At 35.5% G+C, this 16,200-nt stretch overlaps 1 protein-coding gene across 1 annotated transcript; it reads left to right on the plus strand.

Moving 5' to 3' along the window:
- Positions 1-40: 40 nt before the first annotated feature.
- LOC135688433 (26S proteasome regulatory subunit 7) lies at positions 41-16,085 on the plus strand. Its single transcript, XM_089114241.1, has 13 exons — positions 41-200; positions 2,976-3,013; positions 5,688-5,769; positions 6,535-6,626; positions 7,111-7,323; positions 8,122-8,217; positions 9,759-9,923; positions 10,733-10,820; positions 11,783-11,906; positions 12,175-12,253; positions 13,322-13,418; positions 14,043-14,104; positions 15,865-16,085. Exons 1-13 carry the CDS (start codon positions 131-133, stop codon positions 15,958-15,960), a joined length of 1,302 nt encoding a protein of 433 aa, XP_088970367.1. The 5' UTR covers positions 41-130; the 3' UTR covers positions 15,961-16,085.
- The last annotated feature ends 115 nt before the right edge of the window (positions 16,086-16,200 follow it).

Below are 16,200 nucleotides of genomic sequence, written 5' to 3' on the forward strand. Positions count from 1 at the left end.
TTTGAAAAGAAGGCAATCTCCTTCGAAGCCACTTGTTCACCACCGCTTAAGTCAGTGGCTTTCTTTCTCATTGTGAAGGGGAAGGCAACTGGAAATTTTAAAATTTTTTATAGATTCGCCGACTTAAACGATGCCAGACTATTTGGGAACTGATCAAAGAAAGGTGAAACAGAAGGATGAAAAAGATGAGAAAATCGAAGGTATACATTTGCTATGTAAATCTTGCCTAATTGGGTCGTCAACATGTTAGGCCTAATCAGAATTCAAACCTGTTTTTGGTTGTACTTTCTGTTAAAAAATTGTAATTTCCTTTTATTTTATTTAATATATGTACTATTTGGACCCAGCATCCAATTATCTATAGCACTGAATATCCGCAAAGCCAACCAGTAGATGTTTGACTCAGTTGTTTTGTCAACTGAGTAAAATGGCATCGGAAAGCTAAATCAGTTCAACTCCTTTTCTGTTCTTAATTGCAGCATAAATACTTAATATTCAATAGGTTGCATCAATTAAAGGGAAATGTAACTGATGATTTATAAAAAAACAGAAATATCTACAATACATATAAAGATACTTGACAAAAAGGATACTTAAATGGCCTCTCCAGCCAAGAAAAAAATTTTTTTTTATTGACTAAAAAGTTAGCATCTGGTGCGTGTATTATGGCAAAGTTGTCGTTTTTGCAAAGTTTCAATTAGTTTAGAAGTTATAAGGCTTTAAAGTTGCACCTTTCCGAGAAAAAAACGACAAAAGCCGAATCAGTTTTGTGACATTCTGATGTCACAGTGTGCGGCTCTCGTTCGTCATGAATTTCTTATATCTTCCACCGAATCGTGAAGGAGTCATGGTCACACGTTGATAACTGCATCTAAATCTACAGCAGGTGCTTTTTAGGATCGAAAAATATTAAATGTTTACAATTATTCTAAGTTTGCGGGTCGGAATTGCAGTGTTCAATTTGCGAATCGCCGACGTTCGATTCGGTTTGAGGCGAGACTAACAAAATACACTGTGACGTCAAAATTGCGTCACAGTGTCACCAAACCGAAAATATTTTGTCGGTTAATTCAATTCATTTATCGAAATGCAAGAGCTTATATCTCACAAACTGTACATAAAATCGAAAAAAACAAATAACGAATTCGTGATCAGCAGGTTCACCTCCTTTAGATTAGCCAATAAAATGCAATTGCAAATTTTGGCTGGAGAGGCCCTTTAAAAGAGGGAATATTTTAGGAGGAAAAACCCTTGCAATATCTAGGCTGCTAAGCCTGTTCTAGGACCAGGCCCAATTCTAAATTGAGTTGTTAGCCTTACCTATAGCTGTCAACCAGTGCAAGTTCTTCTGCTTTTAACAGGTTTCTTTCACCAACATAACACAGTTCCTCCATGTCCTCAGGGATGAGGATTTTTCATAATGTAAACTCAAGATACTTACCAAATAGTATCAGTCCTTTTCGTTTAGCGCGTGCGATCGCACCCGCACACGCCTGCACACGCGCAAGTTAAATTGCGCGTGCTTTTGACCACACGCGCAAACATGTGTTTTTGCAGTTTTCTGTTAAAGGGCCTCTCCAGCCAAATTTTGCACTTGCATTTTATTGGCAATTTTTATAAAGAAGTTGAGCCTGCTGATCACGAATTCGTTATTTGTTTTTCGATATTTCTTTACAGTTTGTGAGATATAAGCTCTTGCATTTCGATAATTTAATTTAATTAACCGACACAAATTTTTGGTTTGGTGACACTGTGACGCAATTTTGACGTCACAGTGTATTTCGGATAGTCTCGCCTCAAGCCGAAACGAACGACGGCGATTCGCAAATTGAACACTGCAAGTGATGGTACTTTCAGTTCTGTTCCGCCAGCTTTTAGTTTGAGTATTTCAGACACCAATTCTGAAGCCTTTAGAATTGTTCATCGTTTCTGGAGAACAACTGAAGTGACAATTTCGATTAATTATACGCGAGGGAAGAGCTGGAACAGGAACTGGAACTGGATGCAGTTATCAACGCGTGACCATGAGTCCTTCACGCTTCGGTGGAAGATATACGAAATTCATGGCGAACGAGAGCCGCACATTGTGACGTCAGAATGTCACCAAACTGATTCGGCTTTTGTCGTTTTTTTTCTCGGAAAGGTGCAACTTTAAAGCCTTACAACTTCTAAACTAATTGGAATTTTTCAAAAACAATGACTTTGTCATAATACACGCACCAGATGCTAACTTTTAAGTCATTAAAAAAAATTTTTTTTTGCTGGAGAGGCCCTTTAACATCAATTTCCCATGGTCTCATGATTGTTTATCCTTTCCCTTGTTACTTGATTCGCACTTTTGACCACAATATGATTTTTCCAATTTTCGGAAGTGATGTTTGGCTTTTGACTGAGTGCTCCATTCAAGCGTCTCGTCTTTCAGCTAAGTCGCCATTAGCATGTTAAGTGTAATAACTGATTTCCTGTCAAAACGTAATTAGGCCCTGAAAGCAAGTAGCTGTTGGAAACAATTTTTACTTGCTCTTGTAACTTTGGAGAGTTACGACGACTTTTAAAAGATGGCTGCTAAGGGCAACAAAATCTGTTATGTATTGATTAATTGAGTTTTGCTCTTGCATGTATTCGAGTGGCTTTTTCCTTCTTGCTCCTTTTACCAATTTTATCAGGTTTGTACTTCAAATTTTCTTACAAGTGCGATCGCACGCGCAAATTTGTTTACATGTGCGATTTGCCACACACGCGTAATTTTGCTCACGAAAAGGACTGAGTATATAATATATTTTTATAATAATGTTTACGAACCATTCCAGATAAACATTCATACATCTAATGATTGTGAGAACAGTCTATGTCTGATGATTTGCTTGCTACTTTTTTATTTGTTGATGCTAGGGAAAGAGGCAGAAAAGATCAAGCTTGTTAATTTTCGTTTTGAAGTGCTATCCTAAGTGACTGTCAAATATTTTGCTTTGTAGCTCTGGATGAAGGTGACATTGCAGTTCTAAAGACATATGTAAGTTTTTTTTCAAAGTATTTAGGAATATGTATTAAATAGCAATTTTTCCAAAAATTTAATTAACTTCAGTTCAGGGGAGGCGCGCAGTGGTATAAACTGTATGAGCCTCATACCATCTTGTTTCCAAAGGTTGTCCTAGAAAAAACCTTAAAATTGATAGGCTCTTGGAGGGATATCCCTTCCAGCCATTTTGTACTGCATTGACACAGTAGCAGAGGCTCATTACTTTGTCAATGGTAACTCCATGTAAAAATCAACAGAACTTTGTGTTTGAATTGCTCAGACAAAAGATTTTTAATTGCCTTCTAATCCGTTAATGAATCATATTCTATAGTACTGTTGATAGCAATTGAATCTCAAGGGCAGTTATGGCCACGGTCTTAGTTTCTCATTTCTCACACCATGATGTCATTAAACTTTTGTCTAAGTGGCCCTGCTCTATGTCGGGGCCTATTGTTATCCTAACATAAAACAAAGGGACTTGTCTGCCATGGTATAAGCTTTTGATTTCTCATACTGTGGCCAATCAAACCGTGGTCTCTTAACATTTTGCTAAACTTTCATGTGCTTGCATTGCAAACAGTGTTTTAATCAGGTTTAGAAATTGAGTACTGTTGGTATCTTTAAAATATTTTCTCCATTTTTTCAAATCAAAGAGGGTTACCTCACAAACAGCGACATAGCCTAAAACAGATAGTAGACCATGTCCAAAAGTTATCGCAAAATGCATATTGTGTGACAATGCATACAAGAATTTTCCATGGATTTGTAGAGATGTAGAGGAGTATCAACTTTTCATGGACATGTCGCTTTATGCGTGACTTATCGGGTGAATTTTTTCACTTAGATTATTTAATATTTTTGAGGTAAAACATAGTTTCCCAAAGAAGCATTTTTCCAGATTAGGTTTTAAAAAGGTAAAAAAGGGATGGTGATAAGTATATGTCAACAGGTCTAAATGTTGTGTTTTGGTAGGGGCGAAGTACTTTTCATCAAATTTTTCTAGTATCGGCTTTTCGATTTGCGATCCTGATACCCTGACAAGTTAGTGGCAATAACAAGAGGGCTCTAGGCTACCAGCAATGATTTTAGCTGTGGCTGCAAGCTCTTTACCGTGCTCTCTGGCCATTAGAATAACGATTCTCATACCGGCCCTTGAGTTGGTGTACAGCAAGGGCTGTGCGCCGTCTGTGTTTTCTATGTCAACCGGTGCCTTCCCCTAAGCCCGCTATTAGACCAATGACTCTGTAAGTGGAGGCAGTTAGACAGCCGCTTGAAATTGGAAACAAAGGAGGTGTATTAACAAGACACCTTTTTCTTAAAAATGAACAGAGCGTTCATGTATAGCAGAATATTTGTTATCCAGTTGTTAGGTAGGGAAGAGGAAATTCACTAGATTCATGTTCTATTATCAATAGCTATGGTTTGCTTTAACAATTTGTTTTGATTGTAAACAAAATTAAAAACAAAATTTGGGGATGTTTTCTCTTCACTACAGGACAAACAGTAGCAGATCCAGCCAAAAATCTGACTACCGCCGAAATGAGATAGAGGTTGCCCACACCCTTAAGACTACACCCATTTCTTGGTCACACCCGGTTTTCTAAAATGATTATTGCTTTCTATAATATCTTATGTAGACCATTTTCAAGAGACGAGCGGTGCTTTACTGAAATTTAATGTATCCTTACAACAAGCTTGAGAAGAAATAAATAATCTTATTCAATATTCTGAGGATGGGTATTCTAAAAATAATTTACTGCATTTAGACGAGGAACACCATAGAATTAGAAAAAAAGATACATTTGCCAGAATTTTGAAAATCAGACCTGTTGGAAATTACAAGTTTAAAAAGCTAGATAAAGTTTGCAATTATTGAGAGCAACTTTTGTTAAACAAAGAATCATACTTTTGGCGAATATTGTGGGCCTGACTTTTAATTTAATATTCTTTTAAAATATATTCCTACGAATAGTTGTGTATTGTACAGAATAATGGGTCACATCGGCTTTGAAGTTACAGTTTGCCCATTTGCAGAATATGTAGGCATCCCCCCATCTTTCTGTAACGTTTGAGCCGCGTTGAGCGGCAGTACTACTCAACCCCCCATCTGAGCAGTAGTCAACTCGGTTGTTCATTGGTTGTCAACAAAATTTGTATGCATCCCCCCAGGTTGGCAGTGATTTCTGACGATTTGATTGGTTTAGGCAGGCTGACTACGGCTCAGTGCAGCTCGCAGTATTTTTTTGATTTTATTTTTTTCCAGGCAAATGAAATGATAAATAAAATTTGGTATTTAAGTTCACTTTATATATATATATTTAAATAAATGGAATGTAAACATATGCGTGTGTATGTTTACAAACAGTGACCAACATTTAGTTGTCACTCTTAGGACTCATTATCTTGGTCAAAATGCCTGAAAGTTAAATTATTTGGGTTTTCATCAATTATCCCTTCTGAGAGTTTCCCAAAGCGATTTTAGTTATATAATTGTTTACAAAGATCAGACAACACATTATTTGCAAGCAGTTCAATTTGTTTTTTTGAAATTGGTTCCATTTAGCCTTGCGATACAACACTTGTAGTCCCCATTCATTGTTTTGTATGTTTTCACTATATATACTATGTATGTATGTAAGATTATCCAACAATTTTTTTCATTTCCTAGGGAGCTGGTTCATATAACAAATCAATTAAAAAAGTTGAGGATGACATCAGCTCAATTTTCAAGAAGGTTGACGAACTAACAGGTCATTATTGAAATTTTATATTTAAAACTTTTTGTTTTTTTACTGCAGTTCTTAAGACAAGTAAAAAGTAATACATTTTGAGTCCATTTGTTGTTGAGATCATTAAAGATATATCTGCTTCTTAAAGATATAATGTTCATTGTAAATTTCAATTTATTTATATCTTGTGAATTTAATTCACCTTAATATGACATAAATTAGAAGAAACAACTAAAGATATTATCGTATTGACATGTCATATATATATTTTACATATAATCATCCCACAACAACAAAAGTTTGTATAGCAGCAAATTTATACCACATGTGTATTAAGTAAAATTTGTTTACCAATTGAAGTAAAAGAGTTGTTATCTTTTGATTGGCAAATCATGTACAATATTTGACAGTTTTTGTTTATTTAAGTCTAACCTAAAATAATTATTTTCCACCTAAAATGATAATGCTTTTGTTAAGAAGATTGTTTGACATTCATCCTTTTTAAAAGGTGTCTGTTAACTTTGCTGTTGCAAAAGGGTTTTTTGAGTTTTGATAAATGATAAACCCTAACATACATTACTTTTGCAGAGTTTACTCTCTTTGATGTTACTGTACTATCATTAACTATACATTCAAGTAAGAGTGAATGTGATAATGTAATAAGACTCTTATCAAAGCACTTTCATTGTCATATACTGAAAGTTTCAGTATATGACATGTTTATGTGCATTGGAAAGTTCTGTTTTGAATCATAGGCTTCATATATATTTGATCTGATCTTTTTAGGTATAAGAGAATCCGACACTGGCTTGGCTGCCCCAGCTCTATGGGATTTGGCTGCTGACAAACAAACTCTACATTCAGATCAACCCTTACAGGTTTCCTCAGTTTAATCTATATTTATCACGCTTCTTTAATAATGTTAGCATAATAGTGTTTTATTTGTGTACTGGAAAATTATATAAGATAATTTTTACCAAAGAAAATGTGGTTTTTCTATTTTTTATATTATTTTGTCAAATGTTCTTGAACACATTTCAGGGTTCTTTGAATAATGTTTGATATCAAAATTATCTTTAGATAGTGTGGATTAGTGTTCTATACTGAAATCAAACATAGAGAACTGGCATACAATTTTTTGTGGGAAATAGCTTTCACATTAGAGAAGTATTGCTTGGGGAGAAGGTTGGTAAATTTAGGCTCAGGATAAAGGGAAAGAAACCATAAACAGTGGTTTTGCCAGGTAAGGGGTTAGGGAAATGTGTCTCTTTGATGATCAGAGCATTGTTTTTAATCTCAGAAAGAGGATATACATTGCTTTTTATCTTTATATATCACAGAATTCTTTTCCGCCTTTGCTAGGTTGCAAGGTGCACAAAAATAATAAATGCAGATTCAGATGACCCTAAATACATTATCAATGTGAAGCAGTTTGCAAAATTTGTTGTTGATCTTGGTGATCAAGTAGCTCCAACTGATATTGAAGAAGGGATGAGAGTTGGTGTGGATAGAAATAAATACCAAATACATATTCCATTGCCTCCAAAAATAGACCCCACTGTTACTATGATGCAAGTGAGTTTTTGTATTTAAATGTTTATATCTATATTTTGTTGAAATGATGCTCTTAAGAATTCATTTGGTGACATTTATCTTTTAAATGGACTCAGCTGTCTGTTACTTAAAATTTGGATTGAATGCCAAGACATCCATATGATACTTATAAGAACATCCATATGATAGTAAGTACTTACATACGTGACAAATATTGAAATGACCAACTCAGTAGTTGCTAGATTGATAAAGAACCTGGTCACAATAGAAAAAATCTTTTCAGTAAATTATTTTTCTTAGCTGACCAACGAATACATCTATCAGAATTTATAGAACTTTCGCAAATTACTGGCCTTGGTCCTTTTGATGTAAGATTGAGATGGGTTATGTCTCTTAACGTATTTATCTGTATTAATGCTACTATATTACTGTATTGGCTGTTTAAATGGTCAAGAGTCCTGTATGTGACTACCTACGTAATCATGGAAAAACAAAGAATGTAATTTTTGTGTAACAGCCTGCTTTCATTTGTATTGGATTTTACAACAGAAGCTTGTATTGTATAAAATGTGCACAAAGAATTCAACTAAGAAGTAAACTATTTTACTTCTTGGAAATTCATAAAGCCATAGCCATACTGATAAGATTGTAAATTTGCATCTATTATTATCGAACAGGTATATTAGCATACATAATGAATGAATATAGTGTGTTAACGCAATATAGTTATTTTTGCATGATTGTATTATGAGCAATATTATAGTGAAGCAATATTTTTATGATGTCATAGTATGATTTACTGAATGAATTTTTGTCAAGGTTGAAGAAAAACCTGATGTTACCTATTCTGATATTGGAGGCTGCAAGGAACAGATAGACAAACTTAGAGAAGTTGTGGAAACACCCCTGCTTCATGTGCGTTTTTTATCTTTTTGTATTCATGTTATTTTGACATTTTGATCTTCCTCGGAATGTTTTCTGCTGTTATCATCAAAACCAAATACAGTTATTGTCTTAATGAATTCTTTTCTAAAAATTTTTGAGTATTCTTAAAAATTTTTGGGACTTTTTTTGCTAATAATGAAAGCCATGTATGCAGGTATCTTTGAAAAGGGTGTAAAGATGAAAAAGTACAATTATACAAGCCATTTTATAACTGCAAATAAGTTTTTGGTACCACAAAATTCAAGATGGCACGAAATACTGGAAGCATAGCATACTAAAGCACTTTTCGACCGACATTCGTCAGAGTATGAACGTCAGTTAATGACCGAAAGTGTGCAGAGAATTTATGTTCAGGCGTGGATCGAAAGTAACTTGAGAGGAAGAAAGATGCGTTTGATTGATTCTTTCATTGTCATCTTTCATTTCAAAATCATTTGACAGGCAAGGTCATCTTTTCATTTAGAAGTTTTAGAATCTGTTACATCAAAACAAAGTATCCCGACTTTGGAAGGGTTTGTTTCCGCTGTTGGTTTCTTCAACTATGTGAGTGGTTAGCGGTCAAATGCATCTCTCTTCCTTTCACGTTGTTTACGATCCGCATCTGGATTTTCTGCTTTCTTTCGGTCATTACCCGACGTTTATACCGGACGGATAGTAGTGCTTCAGTATGCAGTGTTTCCACTATGTAGTGACTGCAAATATGAAATCATCGCATAGATCTATTTTCTCTATTTATGTAAGAATCAGAGATGCTTTTAAAATAATGAATTATTACTGCTGTTGTTTAAAGGCAGTCTTTCCCTTCAATGATTGGCTAATTTGAACAATTGGTCTTCCCGCCTTAACGGATTACGCTGCTCGCTAGATGCGATAGTGGACGACATTTGAAACTGCGAGCAAAAGGCTATCGGAAATGGCAAGAAGATTTTGTTACTGGAATTGAATGATGATAATGGAAGCATTTCTTTTCCCTGTTGACATATCTGTCGCACAAACCAAACAGGGAACAAAATTTTTCTAGCCACAGCTTCAATACAACGGGAACACAGCCATTTGATTCAAAAGCTCTGGAATCAAAGTTCTCTCTGATTGGTTTAAATCGTTTAATTATCGATCAAGCTCAATGGTGCATGAATTTCACCCCTGTGAAAATAAAGTTGAGAACAATAGGGGACAGACTGCCTTTAAGCGGATTTGATAAAAAGGACACAAAATCTAAATGGGACATTTAGCGAAGCAGTTTATCAGTAGACCTGTTTCGTCATCTTAATGATTCTTCGCCTCAGTTATGGTCTAAAGGCCACAAGGTTGTCTGAAAGAATTGCTGTTAACAGATGTCTTCTCTATCATTTCTACTTAGCATTTCTTTAGCAATTTCAGAAACAGTGTCATCTCCCAATCGGAATCACTTGCGAAGTACTCAAATTGAGCAGCTTTTTTCATCTACAGAAACTTTGTATAAAACCTAATTTAGATATTTTGTAGCAATTGATATAACTTACCCATTTCAGCCTGAAAGATTCGTCAACCTGGGCATTGATCCTCCAAAAGGCATTTTGCTATTTGGCCCGCCTGGTACCGGGAAAACTCTGTGTGCCCGTGCTGCAGCCAACAGGACGGATGCTTGTTTCATTCGCGTGATTGGTTCTGAACTGGTGCAGAAGTATGTTGGCGAGGTAAGGAATCTATTGTTTGACTGGCATCGGCAAAATATATTTTTATAGTGTTATTGTATTTCATCAGGTGTCAGAAGGAACCTGGCAGCTATAACTACTTGACAAGGACATGTTTCCTTTCATTGTTCGAATATCGAATATGATTTTTTTAGACAGTCAATCTCGAAAGCATGAAACTTTTTGCAGCTCTTTGGTTAGACTAATCTGTTTTATGTTTAAATCAAGAATCACTATACGTTTAAACATTGTTTCATCGTGGCCCTTTGGCCAAGTGACTTTTCGGCACCCATAAATGTAAACTGAGGTGGGATGCTGGTGGGCAAGAGCCGATTACAAAATACTTTCTCGAGATCGCAGCCTCATTTGAAATGCATTCTTTTACACATTGTTTCTGCTTCATCATTCCCAAGAAAGTAACGTACCCCAGTCCTTAGGGCCTCATCTGTTTGATTGTTTAGCTCTCCTGGGGAGGTCCTGGAGAGGATTGTTTAGCTCTTATTTAGCTCTCAACCTCTTGCTTGTCTAGGGTAGTTTAGGAGAGCCTGGGGGAGCTTTGTGGAGTGCGAAACTGAAAGGTAATATTTATCAAAGAAACATATATGCAGACCCCTTCACCCCCACAACCTCCCCTCCCCCCCTTCCTATCAGTTTTCCCCTAATCATGAGTACAGTTAACTTGTTTGATATTACACTGGTATCAGAATAATTCATACAGTTGGACCTATCAGCTGCTTTAAACCTTTTCTATTCTGTCTATGATTTACTGATATTTTTATCTATTGATATCATTTTTCGCCACTGACTTTCAGGGTGCAAGAATGGTTAGGGAGCTTTTTGAAATGGCAAGGTCAAAGAAGGCTTGCATCATATTCTTTGATGAGATCGATGCAGTTGGAGGTGCGATTCTGTTATCAAATGTTATTGCAATTCTGCCTGCGATACACGTTCTTGTAATTCTGCCTGCGATACACGTTCTTGTAATTCTGCCTGCGATACACGTTCTTGTAATTCTGCCTGCGATACACGTTCTTTTAATTCTGCCTGCGAAACACGTTTTAAGAAACTTATAAGAAACTTGGATCAGCACTAAGTACAGAAATTTTCTTAAAACGGGATCCCAATTTTGGCGTTTTCATACTAAACGTTCTTAACGTTTCTTAGGTTGTTTCTTATTTTCGGGACCTAGAATTGCCTTATTGATGTTTCGAAGTTGAGCATTTTGGAAGAATATGAACGCAGATCGGCAGAAAAAAAAGCACATCAAAATGCAAAGTATGCTATCTTTTCTAAAGAAAAATCAGCAAATAAAAGCTTTTGGACTGTATTTTTACAAATGGGAATGTTACACTTTCTTTGTGAGCCTAGTACGAAAGTTTTAAATTTTCAGCTTTCCTAGTACTAGTTTTTATAAACCAGTTTCGTATAAATAAAAAACTGAAATGCTTGATACTTTAATTTGGTTTGATCGAAGTTTAAGGCATTTTAAGCCAAGTTTAAGACTGCAGTATCACAGCATTGTTAACAAATTTTCATGTTTTTATGACTATGTGGAAGCATGCTTCTTATATATCCAAGAAAATAAAGCCCCTTGCTCAATATCCAGTCTATTTTGAGAAATTAGTGCTGGTACTATCATTTCTATCCATATGGTCCATTTCGTCACATAGTAATGCCGGCAAGTCATTCTTTTCAAACAAGCATCAGTGTGCTACAAGATTATTAACACCAAGCTTTTCTGCATATTTGCTTCATTGCTAATTCACATTCAATTTATCTGTTTTAAATTATCCTTTTTTAAGGGGGAAAGAAATTTTATTCTGCTTTGAGATAAATTTATATTTTCTTTGGTTTGTTTTCAGGTGCCCGATTCGATGATGGAGCCGGAGGTGACAATGAAGTTCAGCGAACAATGCTGGAACTAATCAACCAACTGGATGGTTTTGATCCTAGAGGAAATATTAAAGTTTTAATGGCTACCAATAGGTTTGTTTTTTACTGAAATCTCACTTCGCTACATCACCAGACGAGTGTTTCTAAATAAGATTTCTAGATACCAAATTGAATACTATTCCTTGTGTCACGTACACTGAGTTTGAGCAGGATGCAGGAATGAAGTCCTGGTCGAGAAGGCTTGCAATTATTTGCTACGGAATGAAAGCTCTTTACGATACAATCGTGCCTGCTTCTGATTAGAAGAGTTTCATTTAAAGATACTCCTCTGCAATGATTTGCAAAATGTATCACTTTCTAGGCCTGATACTCTTGACCCTGCCTTGATGAGACCAGGAAGGATGGACAGGAAGGTTGAATTCGGCCTACCGGACCTGGAGGTAAGATTGTTTCTTTATCATTGAAATCTTTTTCGAATCTTTAAGGACGATGAATAGGCAAAATATTCGTTAAAGAAATTTTTTTTCAAATTTGGCTTTTTGGCGTTAAATTGTACTTAAGGTATTAGTCTTTTGGTTCGTGATGCCTTTCATGCAAAAAACTATTTTGTTACCTATAAAACTATGTTTTATAAAACAACAATTTCCTCTGCTCATCCCAGAGTCATTTTTATATGCTACATTATTGCATATGTTGTTTGGCTTCAGAAAGATCACCATAACGTTAATTCTTACTTAAAGTGTTTTTACTGGTCCGGAGTTTCTGGTCAGTAAATTATACATGCGCATTGTGACGTCATAAATTATATGAAATTTTGTGGAGAAGTGTTTGGTTAATACTTATGAAAAGTTTCTAGCACATAGAGGTTTTAGTTTTTGAGAAAACGTGGTTTTTGTGCAAGTAGCAATTTTTAGTAAGATTGACTTTTCATCGTCCTTAAGGAGATGAGATGTTGTATTCACCTTTGAAGGAGATAGCGTAATGTATTGAAAATAGAGTTGTAATTTTATATAGTCATTATATAGATATGGTAATTATATAATGAAAGAATTTTTTAGCATAGTGATACATACTTCTGTTGATTTATAAAACTCTGAACTTTGGTTTTCCCAAGCGAGTGGGAGCTATTTATTGCCATTTGATCTCAAAATTGATCCCCCTCAAAAGATTTTCAGGGGTGAAATTTGCATCTTCAGTAAAAACATTTTGAGATATATTCTACTCATATCAAGGATTTTTCTTGAAGTTCAAAGCAAAAACCTCCAAGCTTTTAGTTAAATTTTTACATTTCTAGTTCAAACTAAACAAATATTTTTACTGCTTTTACATTCCATTTTGAAAAGATTTTTCAAAAATTGAAAAATTTTTAAGGTTTTGATATGTTTTAAGGATCTTCTTTAAAAAATGCATACAGTGCTGTTTGAATAATTAGCAACTCGTTGTTCAAGTCTGCACATTTTTTACTGAGGTATATATTTTCCTACCATCTTCCTGCTTTCTTCTCACAGGGACGAAGTCATATTTTCAAGATTCACGCTAGATCAATGAGTGTTGAACGAGATATTCGTTATGAACTATTGGCCCGTCTCTGTCCAAACAGCACCGGTAAGGTCTTTGTTTCAATCCATCATCGCTCGATACATTAGCAGTTTTTAATAGTGGCTAAGTTACGAAAGCGCTTAAAAACAGTGCTGAAGCTTGCGATCGAAAATGGTCCCACGTCCAGTCCACCCGCTAGCAAATGGGTATCTGGTGGCTACATTTAGGAGGGTAAAGGGTGATACTGTTGAATTGGCTACCCTACCTCATGAAGCTGTTGACCAAGGCCAAGTGTCCCCTTCAACATATGCACGTACCTATTGTAAACTTTCTAGGTGTTCGGCAGTTTCTTTGATTTCCTAATTGACCTTGGGCCTTTAGATCGGCTCAGAATCATTTTCCGACCATGACAAATTTTCAAGCTTCCTTCAATTTGTAACGGTAAAACTTTGTTAAAATCAGTTTTATTATAGAAAAATTTAGTCTGGGCTGATAGAATTTAGTCTGGGTTATGCGGAAATTTCGTCTATTTAAATTTTGCCCCCCCCCCCCTCCCCCCCCGAAATCTTTTGTTATCAGACTTAGGTTTTTCAGAGCCAGAGTTGCACTTCTTAAATGTGAAGTGAGTGCAATGTTTGAAGAATGAAATGAGCAATTTTTAAACCTGAATTTTGGCTTGTATTCATGCAGGTGCAGAAATCAGAAGTGTGTGCACAGAAGCTGGAATGTTTGCTATACGATCCAGACGAAAGGTAAAATAAAGTATTGATTGAGATTTGGCTTTGATGCTATTTTTTGTTTATTATCATAATTTTTGGTTTAGAATATGAAATATATGGGAAATCTGATGATACATAGTCAATCACAACATGAAAAAAGAAACCTGAAGCATTGAACATTCAATATTTGTTTTGTTTTCTTCTGAAACTCTACACTCGTTATAGCAATATCAATAAGCTCCAATATTGTAATAATGCCGACGGTGGCTTAAGCCTTTTCTTGAGATTTTATTGTTTAAAGTGCCTCAGATATCGGCAACAGCTCCGGAGTTATGTGAAAGTACCTGAATTACGCACATCTATGTAATGTGCACAGATTTAAAATACCCTGCCCAGTTGCATTCATATCATCCTCTCTTCTATCCTGATAAAATTTTAAGGGTCCTTTATTGATTTGATATGACAAGCCATCAGAAACCTAATATTGGTATTGTGTGTCGGGCCAGACAAATTTATGAGAATACGTATATAATGCTTCATCGTTACGCAAGTACTTATGAAAAGTGGGTCCGTATGAATTTGCTAGCTTGACTCTGATGAAGGTCTTTTCTGGTCAAACAAATTTGCGCCGCTTCTTATCCACAGTGTTGAGTTCCAAGTAGCTGTCATTTTCCGCTTTCATTCCTTTTTCTTTTAATGTCGAGATGATTCAAAACCGCTCAAACATCTTTCCTTGTATTTTAAGCTCTTGGTACCTCGCAACATTAATTGCAATGTTTAGGTTTTTGGTGCAGTTTTCCCCGAGCAAGATAAAAACTTTTTCTGTCGACCGTTTTCGTGTTAAACAAGTATTAGATCACCTTAAAACCTTTCGGGATCTTAGTCAAAATAGTTTTTACAATATGATGATCTTGTCAGAGAGCTTACGTTTAGAGCTTCAAGTTTCCGAATAATTTTAGCACTCAATACTATTTTGGTGCTTATTAATTCCGTTTTCTTTTCATATATTGACTCATTTTCTTATTCGAAAGATTTATATATGTAAGTGAGATCCCCCTGCAATTTTTAAATGCCTTTTAAGAAACTTTTTTAGAAAAAAACCAAATATTCCACTTCGGTACTTATATCTGACAGAAAGCTCTGTAGTGTTTCTATATATCCTTTTGCATGTTTCCACCATCTTGCTGTCGTTGACATTCTGGTTTGCGGGGAGGGGGTGTCATTTAGTGGTACATGAATCCGTTGGCACATAATTTCAACGTTAATGAGTTTCGGTAAATATATGGCAGTACCCTATTTAACCGACCCAGGCTAAATATAAGAAAGACAAGCCGGCAATGAAAAGGAAGAATGTCCTACCTGCCCAGCCTTGTCTTCAACGAAAGCCACGTCTTCAAAGGAGGCCTCGTTTCCTATTTTTCACTTGAAGGCAGAATACGTCGCGGGTTTTCTTTCAGCTAAACCAAAGACGAAAATATTTTTATCAGAAAATGTACAAAACCTATAAGGCAATGAATATATTTTTAATTGAAATATCCTGTTTGTTTTAGAAGTCGTTCTCTTATTTGTTTCGTATCCAACTGAGTGAACATGCCTGTTTTTATATAATGATCAATGTTCATATATTGGCAACTTGTTTAGGTGCTTGGTTCAGCAATACATCGGTATTGACTCTTAGCAAGTAATACACCCCACAACGTCTTAGACGCAAGGACTCTTAGAGCAAGACTCATATTGACGAATGACGTAAATTAGCCGGCTTTGTTTCTCTAACTTAGATTCTCCTTTTGCAGGTAGCCACTGAGAAGGACTTCCTAGACGCCATACAGAAGGTTATCAAAGCATATGCAAAGTTCAGTGCAACCCCTAAATACATGACTTACAATTAACATTTAGTAAATTTGTTTTATAGTATATACTTCCTTTAGCAGTCGAGAGTATAAACTGCTTGAGTTTGACTTAAGAACAAGCAATCTCCTTTAAGTGATAATTATTTAAAGTCACCATATTCTGACTTTGTAGGATTTCTTCTTGTTTTCTTCCTGTCAATTGAAGCTGATCTGCCTTCACTTTGGTCTGCCTTCGGCCAGATACAACAAAGAACCCAATAATCAAAAAATAAGACTGTT

This window comes from Rhopilema esculentum, chromosome 19 (genome assembly GCF_057945365.1).
Source record: "Rhopilema esculentum isolate cy_ngs chromosome 19, ASM5794536v1, whole genome shotgun sequence".
Lineage (NCBI taxonomy): Eukaryota > Metazoa > Cnidaria > Scyphozoa > Rhizostomeae > Rhizostomatidae > Rhopilema > Rhopilema esculentum.

Coding starts and splice junctions, on each gene's coding strand:
- LOC135688433 (XM_089114241.1), top strand. CDS start 131: ATGCCAGACTATTTGGGAACTGATCAAAGAAAGGTGAAACAGAAGGAT. Junction 3,014..5,687: donor TTGCAGTTCTAAAGACATAT/GTAAGTTTTTTT, acceptor TTCATTTCCTAG/GGAGCTGGTTCATATAACAA. Junction 13,419..14,042: donor TCTCTGTCCAAACAGCACCG/GTAAGGTCTTTG, acceptor GTATTCATGCAG/GTGCAGAAATCAGAAGTGTG.